Raw genomic sequence first — 23,633 nt, forward strand, 5'->3', positions numbered from 1 at the left:
GGAGGAAAGGCCGTGAGGATTCTTTTTCTTCTCAGGAATGTAATCCAAATTTATGTATAACAGCTTCATTCATATGATAATCTGAAGCAGGTATTTCCCTCTTTCAGCTTCTACAAGGTGTGTTCTTCTAAAATACTGCTTTCTGTTGTTTGTATTTTTTCAGGTTTTTTTTATACTTGACCTTTTGTATGGTTTTGAGGCTTTTGTTTTTCCAGATAGCTCCAAACACAAGCTCCTGTCCAACGTATCTTTTTCTCCTGATCCCAGCTCTGTTTCAAGAGCCAATTCCACTCCCTGTAGGGACGTTCTACTTAACTGAGTTGTTACAGCCTACTCAAGTGGCCATTTTACAGCATGATGTCAAGAATATGTTGCATGCCCTGGGTGTGGCGTCAGGCGTATGGGGAACATTTAATATTACAAGAGTCGCTTGGATACTGTCGTAGGGCTGTGGGAATGGAAAATACCGGCACGGGTGTATTCGCACCACTGCCGTAACAGAGGAAGTGATGCCTGGAGTGAGAACTGCACCCTCTTTCGCCTCAGATGGAGCCAGTGGCTTGGTTCCAGGAGGCGGCCCTGGACCGAAGGGCCTGCCGGCAGCCTGAGCCATCAGGGAGCCAGAACAGCAGTAGGAAGCCAAGCTTTCTGTGGTGAGGATGCACCTGAGCTGTTCTGGAGATGAGCAAATAGAAAAATGCAAAATAAAATACAGTCCATTTAAGAGACAGGAAGCTGACTAAGCTGGTGAATAAGATGCCTTAGACAAAGGAAAGAGAGGGAGTAGCAGGGCAGAACAACTAAAAAAAATCAGCAGAATTGGGGAAAAAATAAATAGCGCTCTGGAAATCAAAGTTAACAAGGATGTAGGGGGTGAGAGGGGGAAAAAATTGGTGAGGCAGATGTTTAAGCTCTGGGGAATAAAAACAGAAAGGGACCTTAGGAAAGCTAGATCTGGGTGACTCTCAGGAAGTGAGATGTGTCTCAGAGAGGCAATTGGGAATGTAGTACGAGAGGGGCAGGAAGCAGTAGGAGGGTGAAAGGTGGAGTCCTGTTCTGTAATGGACTTCAGTTGGTGGGAAGTATGAGAGGGAGGCAGTGCCGGATGCTGAATCAGAAGAGCAGCAATTCAGTGGATGTAAGAAGCCCAAAGCTGATGTTCTCCATCACGTTGTTTTTCTGGAGGTGAGGCTGGAAGGAGGCCGGGTAAATGAATGTTACATCCAGTAGGTTCAGGGGAAAAAGGATGCAAGAACGTTGTGAATGTTGGCGACGGGGTTGGAAGAAGAGAATAAAGCCAAGAAATGAGTTGGAGGGAGTTTGGCATTACTGTGAGGGAAGCAAGAAGGCTGAAGAAGCATGAATACTGAAAAACATGGATGGCACCCAAGTTAAAAAGGGTTTGATGAATATTGCAGGAGGAGTGTGGTAAGAACGTTATGATCTTGAAGCTTTTGTGCTTGCGTTGTGGAAGACAGAATCCAGTCCCAAGGTTAATGACTGTTGTGGCATGTTACTGCGACACTTGGAAACTCGTATGAAAGTCCAGGATTTCACCCTGCAATGAGTTGTAGAACAAATGCAGAAAGAGAAGGGTTCCTTTCTCCATGGAGTTAAAATTTGAGAGCAGGTCAAGGGCAGATGACACACAGAGACAGGCAGGTGGGAAATAGGAGGCGTTGCTTATGAGGGTAGATGAGGCTTCCATAAAGCAGTGGCCAAGCCACGCTCAAGGTTTCAGAGGTCAGTACAGCAAAGCAGAGTTTTAAGAAGAAAATGGAAAGATGTCAATGAATCAGCTTTGCAAGTGTTGTCAGTAAGCTGTTCCCCGAAATTGATAAATGAGCAACAGTAGGATCGGGAGATGCTGCTTCTGCAAGTGCAGTTTGATGTGATGGGACTGCTGGGGGAAGGAGTGCAAAGAGCGGATGCTGTGGGCTGGAGGTGTTTGTGACAGCATTTTGAGTGGATTTGAACATGTGTGCATTTATTAAGGCCAGAGGGAGGGATGCTTCAGTAATCAAAATGCAGGATGAGTATAGGGTGGTGCTCTGAGCTATGGGAATGGATAGAAAAACATATGTTTTTCTAAGCTTTATAAGAAAGATCTGCAAGAATTTCACATAACCTGGACCCAGAAGTGAGAGAGAGCAGCTCCCACTTAAAGATGACGTTGATGTTACTGGATTTGAGTGAGTGGCAGGGTCACAGCATTTTTGCTCAGCTAACAAAGAGAGAGGGCATAGGAAAACACAAGTCTTATAGCAACGCTGGGCTTGAGATGCAAGACATCCACAAAGGGATGCCTGAGAGACTGCTCAGTATTTTGTCTTTGGACATAAATCTGGAACTAGAGCACTGTTCTGTAGGTTCCAAGTATAAGGACTTGCACCTGTAAATGGCATGCTGCAGAGGCTAGGCAGAGAGGGAAATGTCAGCGGCAGGCTGCTAATACAAAGTGAATTAGGGGAAGGCGTAGAATGGGCTAGGAAGAAAAGAAACTAGGGGCAGCAATTGTAAAAAATACTATTGAGGTAGCTTAGACCTGAAAGAACGAGTTGAATTTGTACAAAGGATTTGTAACAGGAGAAATGAAAGCAACTTAATCTGAAATTATTTGCCAACATTCAAAATTTGTAGCTTCTAAAGTTTGCAGATAATTTAAACACTGGCAGCAAACACCAGCACATAAGAAAACTCATGCAATACTGTTGCCCGCAATGATTTTTTTTTTAAATGCCATGCTTCTGGTTTTTCTTTTACCAAGATTATTGGTCTCCTGTTGCAGCAGGGACACCAATTCAGCCACAAAAATAGTGCAAGTTTACTAACAGGGCTTCTTCCCAGAGCTGCGATTACAGTACTGGTATGGTGAAGTAGATGGGGATGAAGTAATGGGGAAAATTGCACAGTCATGTTGATGCATGCAGCATTAAACCCTATGGTGCTTGCCCAGGGAAGGACAAAAGAGATTTTAAAAGTTGATTGAAAATATTGCAAAGATAGAAACCATATTTTAAATTGGATTAATCTGAAATACACTGTGAAATCAGTTAGTGCTGATAACAGTGTACAGGGAGGAACATGAGCAACAATACAATTAATACACTCGCTTGTCCTCAGCTTCTCAATTTTGAAAAATGACTAAAGATAGCCTGGTGAATTTTTTGCATGTCTGGATGTTTCCAAGTGAGATTTGCCCACCTCCATAATGAGAAAGTGTAAATGCAGAATTTCCCAAACGAACCGGTGCCTAAATGCTAGTTTACTCTATTTTATGTGTTGCAGCCTTAGTAGTCATCATTGTTTCACACACATTAATTCCTTCTTTGGACTTTGGCTTCTGCACTTAAGTACACCGTTTGAACTCAGTTGGTTTGCACAAATACGTAATCAGAAAGTTTATTTCTCCTCTAATGTGAGACGGGCTGTAGCCCTGCTCATACACGGTATTATTTCTGCAGCAGTATCACTATGAAACTGTTCTGCTTGCGAAGCAAATGTAGGGCAGTGCACAGAGGAAGAAGATAAGTAGAAAAATGCTAATTTAAATGAAGATGACCAATATAAATAACTTCCATTTGTTTTAAAGTTTAAATATTTACCCATTTGCAATATTCACGTGTGCTCTTTCCTTGCCAGCAGCAGCGCACACATAGGTTTCTCAGGTGAGGTATGGGGAAGGAGTGTGTTTGCAGCTGAAGGGGTTTACTGCCTTCAAGAAACGAAAGGAGGGTTACAGCAGACCCCCCAGCTCCACGTGTGCTTCAGTTTCCCCATGTCCTTGTGGTGTTTCTGGTAGCGCAGTGCCAGCAGCCTCCCTCCCAGGAGGGCATTGACTCATGGCCCGGGCGCTGGCTGGCACCAGCCACCCGGCAAACGCCTCTGTGCCAGCCCGCTCAAGGGAAAAACCTGCCAGTGTTTTAAAGGGGAAAAATAAATTAAAAAAATTAAAAGAAAAAAGAAAAAAGAGCAGGTCTTGCAAAACCATGCCAACACTACCTGGCGTGCCTTCTGCCTCAAAGCAAACAAAAATCAAACCAAAAACCTCCAGCAGAGGAAGGTGAAGCCATACGCCACCTGGAATTTTTTGTGCCATCTCTAAATATACAAAACCTGCAGTATGGCCATCCTCGCATGCGTGGCTTGAGCTGGAGCCTGGGGCGTGCTGCAGCAGCACACTGGAGGAACGCTTTGCCGTACGTAGTTGAAGTGACAACTGCGATTTTAGGAAGGGAATGTTTGCGTTTTTCCGTCGATTTTCATGATTATCTGTAGTTCTAGTGATTATCTGCAAAATAGGGCACACTGTGTTACCAGTAATACATGTATCCTGTGGCAGCGAGCCAAGACAGTAATTGAAGGTCAGGGATTGTTTGCTGAGTGCAGTTCACTGTGCTGCCTGATTCCATAGGGGACTGGCAGTGCCAAAGAACAAAGGCAGCTCTGTTCTGCAAGCTTATAGTATGGCTTGTTTGACAGAGCTCAGGCCCAATTGTGAGACGAAGCAAACAGTAGTTGGAAACAGCGCTAAAATAACGTGACTATTAAATAAGCCGCTCTAAAATGTAGTATTTTGCAAATGTCATAACCAGGCTTGGATAAGATATTTTCCATAGGCTTTGGGATTCTTAAGACACTAATGTTGAAAATTTTTGTTTAAAAATCAGTCTTAGTGCCTTTACGCGGCAAATTTAGTAAGTTGTGATGATGTAAACATCATTCTGTGTTGCCCTAGTGTACTTAAGATTAGGAATTGCACCAGTAGCAACTTCATTGGGTTTTTTAATACTCTCAGAAGGCGTTTTCCCACTTAGCGGATTTTTACTGAGATCCTCTTTAAGTGAAACCCTTGGAAAGAGTGTTGCTGGGTTAGTATTCCACACGTAGCTGGTGCCACTTGAGAATTTTTAGCAAAATCCCTCTGTGGTAATGAATAGGTGGTGCTGCGCTGGGTATTAATATGCTTTGTTACTAAGTCGCAGGCTATTAATAAAGCTTTGTCCAAACAGGCAAACTTGCCTGTCCTCCAGACAGTCTTGTGATTTGTATTTTAACAGTGTCTGTCTTAGGTATTATTAAGGATTGCCTGCTTTGACAGTTGCACTACATACCATGCAGCTATCACAGCACCATTAGTTTAATAGTAGCGTGAAGTATGTTGCGCTCTGTAATAGACATAATTTGCTTGCCCTTCCTGAAATAATTCTTAGTGTTCGGACTCTTACTTGACAGAAATGGTAAAACAAGCCCCTGAAACTGTGAGAGCGGTACAAATTTTGGTGGTAGTAGCCATATGTCTTTGGGGTGTTCAGTACTTGGAGCTAATCTAAAATGTGCTTTCAAAGTTAAATTGAAGAACATCCAAGTATCGAATTAAGTTTAGAAAAAATACTTTATTTCTTGACTACGTGGCAAAGTCTGGGTTCAGGGTATTTCCTTGTGCCAGCTATTGACTTGGTAGGTTGAATTTTATTTTTTAGAGGTGGTGAGGCCTCTGAACCAACCAAGCCTGTGAAGGACTCCCTCACTCCTTGACAAGCTCCCTGTTGCCATTTGGTGGCAGAGAGCAGACAGGCTTCTGTACCAAAGGGGTAAAGGTGGTGCAAACTGTGGCCCCAAACATGGAATAAGGATGCATTTTAGTCTCTGCTACTGCATGACCTCTCTTGGTACAAACAAAAGCAGCTGAGGCATTATTCCCCCTGACCCTGGGAAGAAAGAATTGGAAGGAAGTCAGGCCAAAATGATGTTTGTGAGATGTTTGTTTTATTTTTTCTTTTCCTCTGGAGATGGGGAAGTGCAGCCCCACGACGGCCTTGCCAGGGCAGGGGGTGTGCTTTGGGGGAGCGGGGGGGTAGTGGCCCCCATGCTCTGCTGGCTGTAGAAGGTGGCCTTTTTTCTGGCTAGCCCCAAGGGTGTGCGGATCTGGTGAGGGGCTTGTGGGGTCAGTGGGGCTGAGCGTGGGGGTGCTGGGGACGAGAGGAGCAACTGTCCGGCCTGGGTGGTCAGGAATAGATGGAGGCTGCTCCAGGCACCGCCGCCTGCCCGCAGCCTTGCTGCCTTATAAGGCTGCTCAGCAGCCTCGGGCTCCCTGGGCTGGGAGACCACTTAAAAGGGAAAATCAATACAATAAACCGCCTCTGCTAGTGTTCCTTCAAAGCAGTTTTGCAGTTGGGTGGTTTGAACCCAGACTGGGTCGTGTCCAAAAGCCGCATACAGGTAGCCTGGATCCTGCCCCGCTTGCGTGCGTGTCTTGTCACGAGCTGTTGCGGAAGAAATCCAGTTGCCGGAGAAAGGTCCGTGGTGGGTAGAGAGCCTTCCAGTTCAACTTTAATTTTTAACTCTAAGTATTTTATTATTTCAGAGCTCAGTATTTTATAGCATTCCAGTACACCTTTAAGCTTACATCATTTGGAATAATTCAAGATGAGAACAGAGAGGTAGTCATGCACCGATTTCCCATTATTCTCATACTTTCTTGGCAAGCTACACGCTTTGTATTTTTTCCATAAAATAAAATATGTACAGCTGTTTATGTTTAGAGGGGTTGGAGGAAATCAATGCCTCTATCCCAGCCTCCCTTGTGATGGGTTTTGGTTTTTTTCCCTGTCCGTGCTTGTGTATGTGAGCTAAACCCAAGGAATGCATTGCAAGCGTCGTTGCTAAATTTCTGTTTGGAAACCATTTTCTCATTAGATAGTGCACCATGCACTTTCTTCTCCCTGGACTATTCAGGTGAATTGATGTTTTCATGTAAACACCTGGTTGGTTAGTGCTATTAGCTTCTGTACAACAGTCGGAAAACACGTTTTGTGGGGTGGTTGGTTTTTTTTTGTCAGCAGGAGAAAATAGGCTGCATGCTGAAAATCAGAAAATCGTGCTCGAGAACGCCTCGCCTCGGTTTATGGGCTGTAAATCCTTGCCGGTGGCGGCGCCGTGCGCTGTGTGCGAGAGGATGGGCGGAATTTTGGGGGACGGGGGAAGGACTTTGGGGCCATAAACTAGGGTTCAGGCTTTGCAGGGCGCCGCCGAGCTCTGCTGTGGGGGCCGCCGCCACGCGTGGCCCGCGGCTCCGCCCCCGCGGGACGTGGCCGCCTCCCCGCCCCCGCGGGCCGCGCCTGCCCGAGCGCCGCCCCTTCCCTTCCCTTCCCGCCGCCCCGCTCCCCTCGCCCGGCTCACGGCGGCTCGGCACGGCCCGCCTCCGACCCGCACCGCGCTCCCGCCCCTATGTGAGCGGCGGCGCGCCATGACCCAGCAGCGGGGACGCGCCGGGGCCTCCGCGGCGGGCCCAGCTCCGCGCTAGCCCCACAAAGGGCGGGCGGCGAGCCCTCCTCCTCCTCCTCCTCTCCTCCCTCGGCCCCGCCGTCCCCGCCCCTGGCGCGGCCACCCGGCCCGGCCCGACCCGGAAGCGCCGCGGCGAGAACCATTTTCCTTGTGAGTTCAAAGGCGGAGGCGGGCGCGGAGGTCCCGCGGGCCGGGCCGGGGCGGGCCGGGCCGCGGGGCGCCGAGCGAGGTGGGTGCCGGCGGGCGGGTGGGATCGCCGGGGGGGGGGGGGGGGGGGGGGGCGCATCCGCGGCTTCCTCCGCGGGACCCCCACCCTCACCCCGCGGACATTTTAACTTTCCGAGGGGCGCCCGCGCCTCTTTGTTTGCCCTCCGCGGCGGCGGGGGAGGAGCGGCGCTTCGTGTCGTGTGTTGTCCCCGGTGTCCCCCCCTCCGGGTCGTGGGCTTCGTGTGTGACCCCCCCCCCCCCGGGGTCGTGGGTGTCGTGTCCCTCCTTCCCCCCGCTTTGTGGGCTTCGTCCCCCGCGGTGTGCGGAGCGGCACACGTGACGGGGGGGGCTTCCGCGGGCGCGGAGGAGCGCGGAGGCGGCTTTGTGCGCGAAGGCCGGCACCGTGAGCACCGGCCGCATCCCCCCCCCGGGGGAGCCTCGCAGGGGCCGCCCGAGCCCCTCGGAAAAACGGTAGTTTAAGAAATATTTTTTTTTTTGGTCATTAAAGAGGTTAAATTCCTGCCGCTAACGGCGGCCGCTGAACTCCAGGCCGCGTTGGCCGGACGGCCGCGGCGGGGGCTGCGGCGCGGTGCCATGCGGCGGCCCCGGCTGGGCGGGGAGGGGGCCCGGCCGGCCCTGCCTTCTGCTGGCGGGCTCCGGGGGCTGGGGGGGGTCCCGCCCGCAGTAACGCCGAGGCTGGCAGCGGGCTCTTCCCTAGGGAACGCAGCAAAGTAGCCTGCAAACGGGAGAACTCCATGCTCGGTTTTTATACCAAATCTGCTTTATTTCCCTTCCCCTTTTCCGCTCGGTAATTCTGCCTTGGAGTACAAACCATGGCAACAACCAGGCGTTGGGAGAGAGCTACGGCTATTTTGAATGATTAAGTGCCATAATGAGAAGGTGCCAGTGTTTGCGCTATTGCAGACTAAACAGCGAGGCTGAAGAACAATATGTGGAAAAGTTTGCTGAATAGCACGTCTAAATTAAGTTTACATGATCTTTTCAATTTTTGTGGGTTAAAGAGGAAAAAACTATAAAACGTTACAGGTTTTAAAGCCTGTTCTCTTTACGATCTAAACTCCTCTAGAGATATATATATATATTTTTTTAAACAGAAAAAGGGGCAAATGCGGTAACGTGATAGGAAGGGGTGCTTTTGCGGTGTGAGGAGCCGGCTTCGGGCGCAGGGTGCCCAGCTAAGCAGGCTGCGAGCTCCAGCGAGGCAGATGAGGGCGGTGGTACGTGCGGGCTGAGCCGGGCAGCAGCTGCGAGCTCAGCTGTAACCCGAGCGTTTGCTGCAATGAGCCCTGTGGGTGTCAGAGCCTGGCAGCGCCGAGGCTGCAGCAGCCGGGAGGCAGCAGCTCGCAGCCGAGGTGCGGTGGCTCCCGGAGTGCCAGGGAACTGCCTGCTCGCACGGTGGGGGCGGCTTACCACGTCTACAGCTGCTTAATTGCATTAGGCAGAGATAAAAATGCGCTGTGTGCTTGCTCGGTGCTGCTTCCTCGGGAAAGCGGGGCCTGTGGTTGCCATGGGGGTTTTGAAATGATAAATAAATAGATGAGTTGTGTTACTGGGCGTTAGAAAAAGCAGTCCATGAGTAATCCGTTCTATTCGCAAGTATTTGGTAAATGCCGTCAAATAGTTTTGAGATTGTTTGCCGTGAAGTGATGGTGCTTAAGATTTTCTAAAGGTTTGTTTGGATTTTGGGAATCACAGAATCATTTAGGTTGGAAAAGACCTTTAAGATCGAGTCCAACCGTTAACCTCTGAAACCAACCCTTTTCAGTCTCGGAGCTGTGCCAGACGCCTCCCGCAGGCAGGTTATTTCTTGCATGAGCTGGGGTAAAATCATGGGGAGGTGGGGGCGGGGAGTGGCAGAGGAAGAAATGTGTTTTATTCGGTATCAGGGAACTTGGTAGCAAAGCAGCCAAAGTGTATGTGTTCATAGAGATCCCTTTGGCCAAGTGCAGAACTGTGGTGGAAAAAAAATAAAAAGCGGGATTTTTTTTCCAAGCAGCCGCTTGGGAGAGTGCTGAAGTTAGATGTCACTTAAAATGGAGTGTTTGAGTCCTTTGCTTAGTTGTGGCCTTCAGGGAGCTGGCTTAATGTAGGTGGTAAAAGGAAGTTTTATGCAAGTTTGTAAGGGAGATTTTTGTTTGAAGAGGATCAGTTTTTTCTGGTTTCAGCCAGTGTGCCTGATTCTCCCAAGAACTGTCCTCCGCTTTGGGAACAGAAAGAGGCAGCGTCTTCCTACGAAAGCCTGCAAGGAACTCGTTGGAGCTTCTATCTATTTTCATGTTGTTACATGTCTCACATGCTTGCCTTTAGTAGCTGACTCTTGCCTGCTGTGCTCTTGGTCTGTTTTTCTTTGTGCATATGTGATGTGTGGTGTGAAGTTTGGTCATGTTTTCCATCTTTAAGATTTTTTTCAAATCCCTAACCCATCCCAGTTTGGATCTCTCCTTGGTGGCCTGCCTATCTCCTGAAGCTGGTGGAGTCTGGACTTTGCAGCCTGGCCTGCTTTTTTTAAAGGGTGGGGTTTTGTTGTTCTTTGATAGTGGGAATGTTTTCTAATAGTGTCTGAAAAATCTCTAGTTGTGTGCAGCTGAGCAGCCATCCGTGTATGAGGCGGTGTGTGACATGGCGTAGTTTTGCTTTATTTATTTACATATTTTTCCTCTGTGCTTGTGGGATAGCCCGCATCCTCCACATGTGTATTTTGGGGGCGTTGGCCTGTCCAGAGGCATAGATCTATGAAAGCAAATGAGAAGGCATCGCGTTTCTCTTCTCAGAATAATCACACTCACAAATCTATATTTGGAACTAGTTCTTTTAATACCAGCAGTAAGATAAACCAGTGGCTCACATGTACCTTCATCGGTAGCGTTGCCTGAATCCTGAATGATAACTACAAGCCATATTCCACACGGTTTCGTTTTGGCTAATGATGTGGTATGTCCTGTTGTTAGTAGTTGGAAATGCGTTTCTTGACCTGAATAATAGCACAGAAAGGTAGAGTGGACACAGTAAGAAGTAGAACAGTGTATGTGAAGATGCGGGGGCGAATTAAGAACTGAAAAACTACAACTTTGACTTTTTAAAAGAAAAGTTTGTCTGCTTGTGAGTTTATATGCCTAACGCTTTGCAGTTTCGTGATGTGAACTCCACCCTCTCTTAACTTGACCCATTAGCAATACAGGATCCATTATAAAAAAGTGATGCAAGAGCAAAGGCCCTTTCTTAACTATTAGAGGTTAAATAATTATTTACTCTTTGGCCTCTGTAGTTAGCATATTATCGTATTCTGCCCCTCCACCCCTTTCATCTAGTTACCCTGTTGTTGAGATGGCTGACTGGCTGATAGGTTTTTCTTTTTCCCTTGCTTGCATGAGAAGGTGTATCAGCTGAAGTGAAACCTTAAATAAAATGGAAACAACGATGCAGTACCTTAAATCTGAGCATTTGCAGGATTAGATATATTTAGTAGAAAGTATTGCATATCCTCACTGAAGTAGTCTCTCATTTGTTTAGTAAATGCTAAAGCTGAAGCTCCAGAGAGGCTTGAGTTATATTTAGCCTAATCGCAAGGCAACACCTTTGTAAAGTAGGTAATGAAGTCTGATAAAACCTTGAGGGCATCTCTTAGGAGCTGCCTGCAGACTGGCTGAGGGCAGGTCACTGACTCTGCTGCTGCCCTGCTTAGGTGACTTCTGTCAAGCTACGGGATTGCTTCGTGCCTCAGTTTCCCCATCTGTAAATAGGCGGCCCTGATCCTGCCCTCCCCTTGTAAGTACTGGGGGTCTGTTGCTGCGGGGTGTTGTGTGTGAGCTAGTGATGTCCTGTTGTGATAGCGGCATCTTAACAGATGTTGGTGTAGCATTTGCGCATCGTTTCATGTGGTTTGACCTGCCCTTGTTTCTCCTCTTTGCCTTTTCCTCCTGCATTTTAAATTTAGAATCAGTCTCAAAGGGCTTTTTTCTTTTCCTGTTTTCTCTCATTGCTATTTTTTTTGTCCTGTAGAATAACTTTCCTTTTTTTTTTTCCCTGTCCCTCCATGTTTTTTGCCCCTTACATCCTGCGTCTTTCTGCTGGTCGCTTCTTTTGTTCATCTGTGCTTTCCTCTTGCTGTTCCCATCTGTCTTCAGAGCAGCATTTTCTCTCCCCTCTATCCGCTGGGATTTCCTTTTCACCTGACTCATCCCCTCAGCACAGCCCCGCTCGGTCATGCTCTCCTCGCGCTTCTGTTGCAGGAGACCCAGCCAGCGGGGAAGGGGGCCGCCTGCTTGTCCCCCCGCGGTGGAGACCTGCTCAGGTCGCGGCCCCCTCCCCGCTCGCCTACTGCATCCCGCTGCGCCTGGACGAGGCCCGGTGCTTCGGGCAGAGACTGGGGGGGGGGGGGGGGGGGGGGGCACGGAGGAGCCCGTTATTCCCCGCTCCCCTTTCTCCACGCCTGGCTGTTGCAGTGGGGCCGGGAGGCTTCCTGCTGCCTCCCACATGCTGGGAAGCGGCGAGGGGCTGTTGGCAGGAAACCTCCCGGCCCCACTGCAGAAGCCCTGGGACCGGGTGCTGTCGTCTCCGAAGCCGTTGCGCCGGAGCAGCCGGTTGCTGCAGGGAGGAGCGGCTGCGGGGGCGGCAGGCAGCAGAGTCAGAACAGATGCAGAGACAGGCAGGGAAATGAGATGGTTGACTCAAGGCAAGGTGAACGATTTCAGAACAGGAAGGCGGGGAGCATTTTCACGTCTGCAGTCGGTTTCCACTTCAGTGTCCTTAGTGTAATTACCACTGCGCTAGCTAGTCCTGCAGGCAGAAAGAGAGGATCTGCGTGCTAAGCTGTATGTTTAAGATATAATTGTGCTCCTGTACTTTGAGCTTCTGTGGTAAACACTCTTGCTCAAGAACAATGAGGGAAAGGAAGAATGTATGGTGTAGTTCCTTTTTCTAGCTGGTTTTCCACCAACGGCACAAAGGAAAAATGACAAAACAACACAAAAAATCCTCCTTTCTTGTATAATTAGTAATTGTTATTCTGTTTTAACTTGTTTTGGTGGAAGAATTTTGTCAGTGTTTATACAGTCCTGGGGGTTTGATGTACTGAGCTTTTTTTAATTGGTTAATTTTGTTTTCTTTTTTTCTAATAGACATTCAAGCCCTTGGTTGGAAAAAGTGTATACAATTCAATTACTGCAGTAGAATTCCTTGTGGACAAACAGCTGGATTTTATAACTGAAGATAGTGCCTTTCAGCCCTATCAGGTAAGAAATTTGGCTAGTGTGTAAGTACTGTCTGTTTAGCTTACTTAAAATCCATGTGTTTATTATTTTTCAGTGCATTTTACAGTCAAGTTCTGTGTTACAGGAACAATTTCCTATTGATTATTGGCAGAGGTTGTTGCTCATTTTGTGAAAGGTTCTATCTAGTACTGTACCTGATTCTAGTGAATCTGATCATGTCAATGAGTACTATGCAACTAATATTACTGAACCACCTTTAAGTAAAATACCTGATCCCTTTAAATGTTAACCAGTACCATTAATTGTAGAGCAGATAAAAGATAGTTTCCATCCTTCTGAATCTGGGCTTTCCTTTCTATGTCTTTGCACTACTGCAGTGATATCTGACTTACTGGGTTTTTTTTTTTTGAGAATGAATAGCAGAAAATACTAATTTTTTTTAAAAGAAAAAACACTTTATCTTGCTGTTGTTTCTAAGCCTGCTAAAATATCTGGTATCCTTTATTTTAATGCCTTATTTATTAATTAGAAACACATTAATATTTTACTGTGTGTGTGTTTAAAGAACAAGAGGAATAGTGCTATTCCCCACCCCAGCCCCACACCCAGTAAGGTCTAAAAATCTCTTCTATGACGAATAGAAAAACATTTGATACTTCAGCTTGTGCTGAACTGATTGCAATTAGAAGAGCCATAAATTCTCTCTTACGCTGGGATGGTACACTGCAGTGATACAGAAATAGTACTTTGAGACTTGGAATAACAGATGGCCCTGAATAAACGCTATGTAATTTTGTCCTGACACCCCTTCTTCCCTCCTCCTTCACCAAGATAGTTTTTTGCTGGGTTTCCCCCCCCCCCCCCCCCCCAATACCAAATATAGAGGTAGAAAGAGAGAAGTGACTGAGAGAATCCTGGGTAAAGGAGAGGGAGGTTCAGTTTGTGGAAGGGCTGGTGCTTTTGTGTGCCTGCGGTGGGGAAGCCAAACGAGTTCAACGCTTCTAGTCAGGGTGAGGTTACATGTTATGACTCGAGCTGCCCAAACAGCTTGGCTCTGCTGCAAAGGACAATTAGACCACTGTTAGACCCCACGCTAGCGCCTTCAGCCTTCTAAACCGGCACAACCTTGCTTTTCAAAAACGGGGAGGAGAGAAGTCTGATGTTAGGGAGCTGAGCTGGATCAGCTCAGGGTGCAGTGAGTGCTGTGGCTTCCTCTAGGGAGGGGGTCAGGATGACGCAACACAGAGTGGGATATCCTCCTTTGGCAGCAGCCACCGACCTCTTAAATCAGCTGAGCATGAAGTGTAAATTCGCCCTCAGAGTCCAGCCGCAATCTTCCGGATTCATTTTACAAAGCAAATACTTGTGCTAGTGTCTGTCCTTTGCCTGAGATCTATGAAGATCATGTCTGATAACGTTCATTCCAGTAACAGTAATCCATCTTTTGGATCATTTCTTACAAGATGAGCTGAGCAAAACAAATTGAATATATGAGGAGGACTGCCTTTTGTAAAACAGTCCTATTGCTGGGCCTGGCTGGCAGTAACACAGTGATGCTGTATGTATTTTAGGTCCTTCATTTCAAGGAGTGTTTACTGATACAGTATTGGATGCAGAAGCACCTTAATGAGGGAAGGTGCATACAAGTTGAAGGTGTCACTTTTGAAAATGTGGCATAGGAACAGCTGGCTTTAATTACCAGCATTAGCAACTTCTGTTTTCAAAGAGGTGTTGGCCAAAAAGCTGGTACAAAGCAGTAGCTTGTGGAAAATAGTTCCAGATATAACCTTGGTTTCCCTAACTCTTGGCCTCTGTTTTTGACACATAGAGGGCAACTCTGTGTGAGAGGTCAGGTTATTTCCTCCTCTCATGGAGCAAACAGCTAGCTATTAAAACCTGAGATGGAGGCTGCTGATCTCTATCAGTCGTAAAGTAGTTTGGTGACTAAGAGATACCTAAATTGTCTGTCTGTTTTAACATTACAAGAAAGCTGCTGATGGAGATTCCTTTTAAGTACGAAGGCATCCAGAATTTGCATCTTAACTGGACATTGCTCAGATCTTGAATGTGGATACATAAAATAACGTTGAGCTTTCATCAAATAAAAGATTTATTTGAACGATTGTGAGAAGTTTTAGAAATCACTTTCATAGGCATATCTCTCTGCAGGGCTAGCAATGTCTCCTTGCCAAGTGTTACGGGTTAATTTTACAGATATGAACTTTAGTGAATTATAGTGCCTTTAACAGAAACTATTTTATTTAAATATGCTAACTGAATTACATACCAGCAGTGTGTTAGAGAGAAATATTAACCTGACCATTATGAGACTGTTTTCTCCTGAAGATAACTGAAGTGGGAAGATTGTCTCTATTCATTTGTTTTGCTGGTTATTTTTTGTTAATGCTGGAAATCGTGTTCCTAGCTTTCAGTCACTTAATGTAAGGTGGTTTTTACTTGTACCTTTTTTCTGGAAGGCCTTCCTTTTCTTTGCCATTATAACAGGTAAATCTTTGGTAAACTCCCTGTGAAAGTCCGCTTTTCTAAAAAGAAATAAAAAAATGGCCTTTTTGCTCCCTTGTTTGGTCTGGAATACTGTTAACCTGCTTTTGAGCAGGTTACAGAACCGAGGAACCATTCTTTGCAGAGATGAGTTAACTTTGAGTCTTTCTAAATGTGTTTAGTTTTTGGTTTAAGCTCTCATGGCTGTACATTTTCAATATGAAGTCCTTAGAGACCATGGTGATCTAAACACTTTTCTTATTGCGTTTTGCTGTTAGTGCCTAAAATTCCAGTACCTTTCTGCCAAAACAAACAAAGTTTGAATCTGTGTGGGAAGAGTCCCATTTCACTTCAGATACAATTCTTAACTACTGAGTAATTTTTCCCATCGTTGCATATACTCGTAATACTAGTAATGGGCAGCAGATGAGCATTTGATATGAATTCTGCTCCGATCAGTTCTGGTCAAAAAACTGCAGTGCTGTTTAACATAACTGTTGGGCTGAAGGGCTTCATGAATAAGGTGGTGTTGTCCAGTTCAAAGGTGACAACTGCTGAAGGCAAAGAAAACAGCGCACTTGGCATCCTTTTAGTCTTGGCAGGAAAAACAGAGTTTGAGTAGGCAAAGAACTAAATTACTGTCGTTACCAGAAGTGGTTCTTCCAGAACAAGAGTAAAGAGGCTTTGGCAGGACTTGCTGGGGAATTGTGAACCACGGATTCCCATGCCATGTCTGCTCTTTGCATAAATAAACATGTTTCAATTGTTCAGAGATTCAACAACCTTTGTAAGAACTAGATGAATTTCATTATTAAAAGTAGGATGTGCAGCTGTGCTATTCTAGCCTGTTTCCATTTTTTTCATACCTTCACAAGGTTTTCTATAGCACATATTACACTTGTGTGTGAATTTGTTCTTTACAAATAAATGTTATGTGACTTTTCTCTTACGTGTATACTGCTTTGAACCCTGCCCTTCTCTGTAAAATTTCCTTGGCTTCTTTACGTGTGGTGCCTTGAACACCAACCTACAGCTTGTTTCCGGTGGCTTTTATCTCTGTTGCTTCATAGAGGATACAAACTGTATTATTGTCTACGTGAAATTTGTGTGACTGAGAATGACTCATTCATTAATCTGAGATGGTCAGACCATTTAGTCATGTAGTTCTTTTATGGTGGTGACAAGGGGATCTTGAGGAGAAAGCAGATCATTTGCTTTACAATGAAATGAAAATTATGTTCCTTTGCAGGAAGTAATAGACATAAAATTTACGTGTCTTCTGTGTCAACCTAGTATCTGTCAGAAACATAGTTTTGAAGTGTGGTGTGTAAGTCAGGTCCTTAATATCTTTCTACTTCGCATTCACAGTATGTCATGTATATTTTGTGATTAAGTAAAAATTTACAAATTCAGTAGGTTTTGTAGCGGCTTTTGCCATAGATAGAAAATGAACACACTTCTAAATATGTTTATTGTTAAAATATTTTAAGCAAAACTACAGTAAGCCTAGGCAATTACAAGTATGACCAAAATCAAATACTTAGAACTGAAATGGTTTTCTGTAGTAACATGTACTATTCTGTGACAGCTATGTGTCTGTTCGTTATGATACATGTAGTAAGTTAAGCAGCAGCAGAGCTGATGATGCCTTAATTTGTTTAAGCATTGTAGTTTACTTGAAGGACTATAGATGGGGATGTGAAGCATTAAAGCTCAGCATATGGTATGTGTGACCTCATCAGTGTGGTGTTTTGTCTGGGTGGTGTTTGGCAGTACCCGTCACGGGCACTGTTAGGCTGAAGTGTGTGATTCTGCTGTTACTGGCCGAAGCAGCTGGAGTCAACTGCATTAGACTCTGGACAAGCAAATAAAGAATAACAAAAAGTGGTTTATATCATGTTTTTCTGTAATGAAATACACTCATGGAAAGACCTGGAAAGCCTCTGCTTTGCCCAAGCAGTCAGTGCATTTCAGCTGTGTGTCTGGGTCAGGGGGAACAGGGTACATGATAGATTATTTATTTCCAGATATACACACGCGTTTTGTGTGTGTGGTAATATATTCCCAAAGAATTTGTGAGCACACAGCACGGGAACAAACATACACAGCTGACCCGGGTCAAAGAATTCAAATTAAGTTCCTTCACAATCATCAAGCTTCCTGCAAAAGAGAGGGTATTTCACCACTCAAGGAAGGAAGTAGAAGGGTGTGCACACAATCTTCAAAAAGTCCTCCTGCATATTGGGGCTAAAAAAAGAAAAAAAATCCCCTGTGCTAAGAATAAATCAAGAACACACTTCATTTCTTCTCTATGGTGGAATCTCTCTTGGATCCACTCATTCACATTCTCCATCAGAACAATTTTTTTCTTTTTTTTTTTAAGACAAGCCTTCTTGGTTTAGTGTTTCAAAATGATAAGGTCTGCCTGTCTGCCTCTGTGCTGAAGGTTGCAGATGTAAAGATAGGGCACTGAGAAATCCCCTGTGGGAGGTGTTACATGCACAGCGATAGGCGTGTGTACTTTGTTCTTTTTCTAGATGTGCATTGCACGTCTGAGAGCTGGCAGGTCAAATGTCTAACACACCTTCAAGGTTGTTGAAGTAATAATAATAAACTTTCTCACTAATAACGAAATAAGTACCTTGATCAGGGTCTAATACCGCGCTAATCTTACTTGCCCTATTAGAAATTCAAGTGCTATATGCCATGAAGTAAGGCTTGAGAAAAGGGTGACGTGCAGCTCTGATACTCTCCTTTTCTATTTATTATGGGCAGACACTGGGTATTTCAGGCCTGAACGCTTTTGGGTTTTGTGACTTGTTTGCCCGTAAAGGCAAACCAGTTGTATAACGTGGCTTGTGTAGTAATGACACGTACACAAAAAAATTCTTTAAACATCTTGAAACAGGGATAAAATAATATTTTTCTGTCTGTATTTTAAACACCCCATAATCATGCAGTGCACTCATCTTTCAGACTTCTCTTACTTTAAACTAAACTTTAGACTTAAAAATAGCTACTGCAGCTGAAATTTGCTTTTCCCATAAACTTGTACCTCCACTGACCAGGCAGGCAGGAGTTTTTGGGTTGGTCCCACCCTTTGAGGTTGACAGAAGCAGCTCGGGAACTCCTGGTGCTGGCCAGCTGGCAGCCATGGGCCATCATGTGCTCACCTCCTGTTTTCGTTTCCTCCATGGGCGACAGAGGCACACACAACTTTCTGCATCTTTAACTCTTCTCAGCGTCATCGTTAAGAGCCGTCCCTATTCTCTCTCATGCCTCTGGTGTCTGGACCACCCATAAGCAGTCCAGCTGGCTTCTCTGGCAGCGTTGTAAAGAGTGATGGTCTAAACAGCTTGTTACCGACGCATCTATGTTTAAGTGTACGCTTCCAATGTGAGGGGAAGCAAAAGGCTGCATCCAGCTAGAAGTGGGTCAGGTGACTCATATCAGTGCTTGCTCCCAGTTACACATGTGGGACAGAAGAGTTTCTTTGGAGCACTTGCAAGGAGAGAGGAATGAGGGAGGAGGGATTGGCACCCTCAATTTTTAGTCAGAGGGAGATGTGGATCGTCTTTTCTAAGCCTGTATTTGTGCATCCCTTTGAAAAAAAGCTGCTTCCCTGAGGACTACTTCTGTCTTTATTCTCAAAATAGGTGGAATACAATTGTACCTTTCTGTTTTAATGTGATTTCTTAAGAAATAAGGGCTTAAGAAATAAGGGCTTTAGTAATTTTTTTTTGTTTGTTTCTCTCAGGTAGGTTTGATGCAGGAGTGGAGTTTTTCCAGATCCGATAAGCCTTAGGGAAATGAGCAGCATGGAGGGGAGGCCAACAGTCAGAAGGCAGGTGGCCTAACTGCCACAAATAGTGTGGCTCTTGCAGGTAGTAGGGGGAATTCAGGTGGCCCTGCTCGAGGCCATGGGAAGGTACACGAGGAGGAAGGGGAGAGTTGTGAGGTCCTTGGGATAAGCTGAGGTTGCTGCAGTGGAAGTGGGCCTCAGATCCGTGGGAAAACAGGTTTCCTTCCACTGTGAAAGAGAAGCTTGTTTTACTCTTCTTACGATTTTCAAAAATCATGGTTGGTTAAATGGTTTGACTCCATTAATCCTACTCCAGGAGATAGCATTGAAATAAATAATAAAAAAGTTAGAAACTCAGATGGAACAAAACTTGTTTCTTCTTTTGAAAGTGAAGATCAAATCCTTTCACTGAAGTATTTTAGTACTTCTCAAAAGCAGTCTAGTGATTACCAAATTTCCAAATCCATCCAGTGTTCCTGTGTAAGGAACTTCCTGCGTTTGATCCCAAATGATTACTCTTTTCACCAGTATAAGCCCGTGGAAAATACTGCTCAGTAGTAAGAGAAGGAAGTTTTATCCTCGGTTCTGTGTTCTTAAAATTGCCGATCTTCACATTTGATTTATTAAAAGTGTAAGTTTTAATTATTTTTATTATGTGATGTTCTTGACCAACACTGTTTTCATAATCTGGATGCAAAGTCAGCTCTTAGAGAAGTCTGTTTCACTTCATAACCAGATAGTGATTTGCCAGTAAGTTCTTGCTTTCCCAAGTAGTTGCTGTATGTTGGAACTGGGAATCCTTAGTGCTTTGGGGAACTCTGAAGTGTGAATGAGGGTAAAATCCCACAGTCACTGCATGAGAGTGCTCACCCAGGGAGGGAAAAGAGTAGGCCTTCCTGTATCTCAGGTAATGGGGAAACTGAGTTTCATTGAAGTGTGGTGTTGTTACCAGAATTAAGCTTTAGCTTGATATGGTAAACACAATAGCTCATTTGATGAAGTGCTTATGGTTTTGTTTGCTCTCGTTCCTTCCTCTGATACAGCATTGCTTTGTTCAGGGCTGTTACTCCATAGCTTTTTCTTACAAAATGTATTTTTGAAATTACACCTAATAAGAAGTACTAACTTGAAGTCTAGGGTTAGTGCTTCATGAGAACTGCTCCCCAGCCTTCAGCAAGCTGCAGTTAGTAGAGGCTGAGAGCTGTTGCAGTTCCAGGTCTGTGTATGGAATTCCTTTTCCAGGCCAGACATCTGGGGAGAAACTCAAATAACTTTACACAAATTTGATTTTCAATTAAAACCAAGTATGAATCTTTCTATTTTCTTAGACATTGGAAACCTTTACTAATAAAACAAAAAGTGCAGTATTTGTTTTGAGGTAGAGGGCTTTGTGTACAGTGCCTTTCCTGATCAAACTTAATTTCTTTTTAACAGTATATTATGGAATTAAATAGAGTACTTAGGGTTTTTTTTACTACCGTTGTTCGTAAATACCGATCCCCCCTTCAATCTAGCAAACATTTCCTGTCTTTTGAATGGAATTAAAATTAACTATTCCTGTTTTTCCCCTGCATTGCCATCTTCTTATGTGTGCCTGCCAGCATTACTGGGACTAGTATTTTAGTATGCTTTTGCTGAGCAAGTGGGTTTTTGAAGCACAATAATTTCTGTGTCTCGCAAAATTATTCTGTATTTGACAATTTTAGTAGTGAATTTTAAACATACAGTTTAGAAATTATATTTCAACCGTAGAGGCTGGGGTTTTTACCCACCGTGAATGTTTTCTTCCCTTTCACTATCTTCTTTTCATCAGTCCACACCACGTTGGTATACAACAGATGAAATCAGGTTGCAGCAGATTTCAGGATGCATAATACTTGGTGAGAGAAGTATAGTTCTTGACAGGCTTCCCTGCCCACCCCCAAGTGGTGCAGTTCAGTTTTGAATTATGTTTTTAATAGGAATTTTTTGGTTCTGTGTGCTATTAGATTTATCAATGGAAAAATACTGTGTAGCAGACAAGCATTGCATCAATTTGAAACACTGAATGACTTTTAAGTTTACTCCAAGGAGCTTATTGCAGCAACAACTGAAACATCCCTGTTTACTGATTAGCAATTTAATCTTTCCTCTTTGGAAGACCATTATTCATCTGTTCTATAAAAGGCACAGCCACTGCTTTCTCCAGAGTTGCAGAGAGCTATAGTGTTAATCCAAATATGACATACATCCCAGCTGGTCAGATCTGTTATTTATAGGGAAAATTCCTCAAATGGCTTCAGCAGGTCAGCACGGAGCTCTTAGCAGAAAAAAAGCACATGATGATGGCTGCGTTGCTTCTAATATTGTCTTGGGGCAGAGGCATTTCCACGTTTGGACAGTGATGGGCTCGCTGTTATATGCTAAGCCAGATGGAGAGTCTGCGCCATATCCCTGAGACCAGAGAAGTTTGTTCTTCTGAATGACATTCTGCAAGAAAACATGCTAATTGTTTTCCCAACCCAATGCATTGCTCCTGTGCGGTGCTGCCTTAAATCCTATTAGAAATTAACGTTGAAAAGTTCTTTGCAAATACGGTGATACTTGTTTAAAATGTGTTTTATTCTGAACTACTTTCATATTATCAGCATGTTGGCCAACACTGTTAGGTAGCACTGTTTCAAGAAACACGTTTTCAAACAAACCCCAGAAAACTGCTTGAAAATAAAACATTAATGTAATAGTAATTAAGTGGACCCAACTCCACTGAAGCTGGCTTTCAAGAGAATTGTTAAGATAGCTGATGTAGTCTTTCCTCTTGGGAAAAAACCCAACAACAACAACAAAAACAACCCCAAACAAAAAAACGGTTAAGATAATTTTCTTGTGGGAAAGATTTGTGTCTGCCCGTAATCCTTGTGAGTTACGGGGGGTAAGGGAGCTGGAAAGTTGGGTGTTCCCAGAGCTCCCATTTGGTAAATAGGATTGAGGATACTCGCAGAAGAGACTGGGTAGCTGTGTGACTGCTGGTAACCTAAGTTGGTGGTGGTTCGAGTTACAGAGCAGAGTGTCATTCACTAGAGTGAGATACTCTGATGCATGTTTCTAGGAGGTGATGTTGATTCTAGGAGTTGTCGTCAGTCTGCCACGTATTGGATAGTGTTTTGCAGTTTTCTTCTGCAGGTTTGAACTGAGAAACCTTTGCTCTTTAATATAATAAGCTCTTAGTTATCAGTAGTCTCGTCAAATAATACTGCGTTGCTGAGTAATGCAACTGATAAGAGATTTGATGGAGGTAACTACCATGAGATAAAAGATGAACTATCCGGCCTGTCATTATCTGTGGTGGCGGTATACAGCTTTCCAACTGTGCAAGTTCAAGCTGCCGCAAGTAACTTCTGTCCCTGATGCAAGGAATATGCGTCTTCTGTAAAATGGCTAGATTTTTGAGGGCGTTAGGCTGCCTTTCTAGCAGCCCACTAGCCCAGACAACTGATGATCAACAGAATGTACTTTCTTTTTTTCTCAGACACCTCCCTCCGTACAGCTTGTCCTTCAGCTGATATGATTTGGGGAGTTCTTATATACCTTCTGAAAGCTGTTCACAATTCACAGGGTGTCTGGGTCTCAGTTTAAATTTTAATACCAACGTACAAAAGATTTTTCTCCGATCTACTCACTTAGCTGCTCTCCTTGTTAGCATCAACTTCACTCTGCTAATTGCTTGCTTCAGGGAAATGTCTGCACTTTGAGGTTTCTTTTCCCATAGTGGCATTGAGTTGCTTGGTAAGTGACTCAAAGGCTTGTTCCAGTATCACCACATGACATGGGAGTTACTGGCTGAGCGGGGTAGGACCAGTACTCCCTCCCTGTTTCTCTTAGGAGTAGATAAAACAAAATGCAAAATTAGGACTAAGTTGCATATTGCTGAGATGGTGGTGATAAATGTATGGAGCCTGCAGTGAGGAAGGAGAGGGAAATGTGACTCGGAAAAGGAAAGAAAAGCAGATGTATGGCTGCATCATCAGAATGAGGGAGACGGTGGACATGGAGCAGTGCTATTCACTTGACTTTCATTTTTTTGTACGTGGAGAAGAATGTAAGTACAGTCACGGCAGTGCTCAACATGGAAGCTCCAGGTTTGTGGGTAGGAGCCACTTGTTCAGGGCAGTCTTCAGAGCAGGTGCTAGAAGATCCGTCTGTCACTCCAGGAGATTTTGCTTTTCTGACCCAGATTGTTCCAGCTGCTCAAAGAGAGTGACATAACCTATATATATATATATTTTTTTTTTTTTAAAAATCTCTATTTTCAAATGCAAAGCTATTGTAGAAGTCACTAGAGGTTGCTTTGTGACAGTATCTGCCTGGCCCAGGTTTGGTTTTGCTTATCCGTTGGTGGCTGCTTGCTTCACTGCTGCATGCTCGTTCCGTTTGCTGCTCTTGTTCCCTTCTGCCTTTCCATACTAGATTCTCATCTACAGATACAGGAATAATGAGCCGACTTGTAAAAAACAAGTTTTCTAGCATGCCGGTTTCACCTGCGACATTGGTAGTCTTACAGGAAGGCAAATATATCTTACTTTTGTGTTTGTGAGTTAAAATCAGGGAATATATTTGACTATGAG

The 23,633-nt window shown here is 44.7% G+C and overlaps 1 protein-coding gene across 3 annotated transcripts in view; it reads left to right on the forward strand.

The window, feature by feature from the left end:
• JMJD1C (jumonji domain containing 1C) overlaps positions 1 to 23,633 on the forward strand; it is a 165,760-nt gene that overhangs the window by 95,051 nt on the left and 47,076 nt on the right. The window contains exons 1-2 of one of the 3 annotated variants that reach the window (XM_064464740.1): positions 7,270 to 7,437; positions 12,633 to 12,746. Coding sequence is in view for 1 of the 3 variants with exons in the window: in XM_064464738.1 (XP_064320808.1) it covers positions 12,633 to 12,746 (114 nt within the window). In the remaining 2 variants the exon portion in view is untranslated. Of the gene's footprint in view, positions 1 to 7,269; positions 7,517 to 12,632; positions 12,747 to 23,633 lie in introns of those variants that run through there. The other 2 variants (XM_064464739.1, XM_064464738.1) reach the window with 2 other exon arrangements.

The sequence above is a fragment of the Phalacrocorax carbo genome, chromosome 13 (assembly GCF_963921805.1).
Source record: "Phalacrocorax carbo chromosome 13, bPhaCar2.1, whole genome shotgun sequence".
Classification (NCBI taxonomy): Eukaryota; Metazoa; Chordata; class Aves; order Suliformes; family Phalacrocoracidae; genus Phalacrocorax; species Phalacrocorax carbo.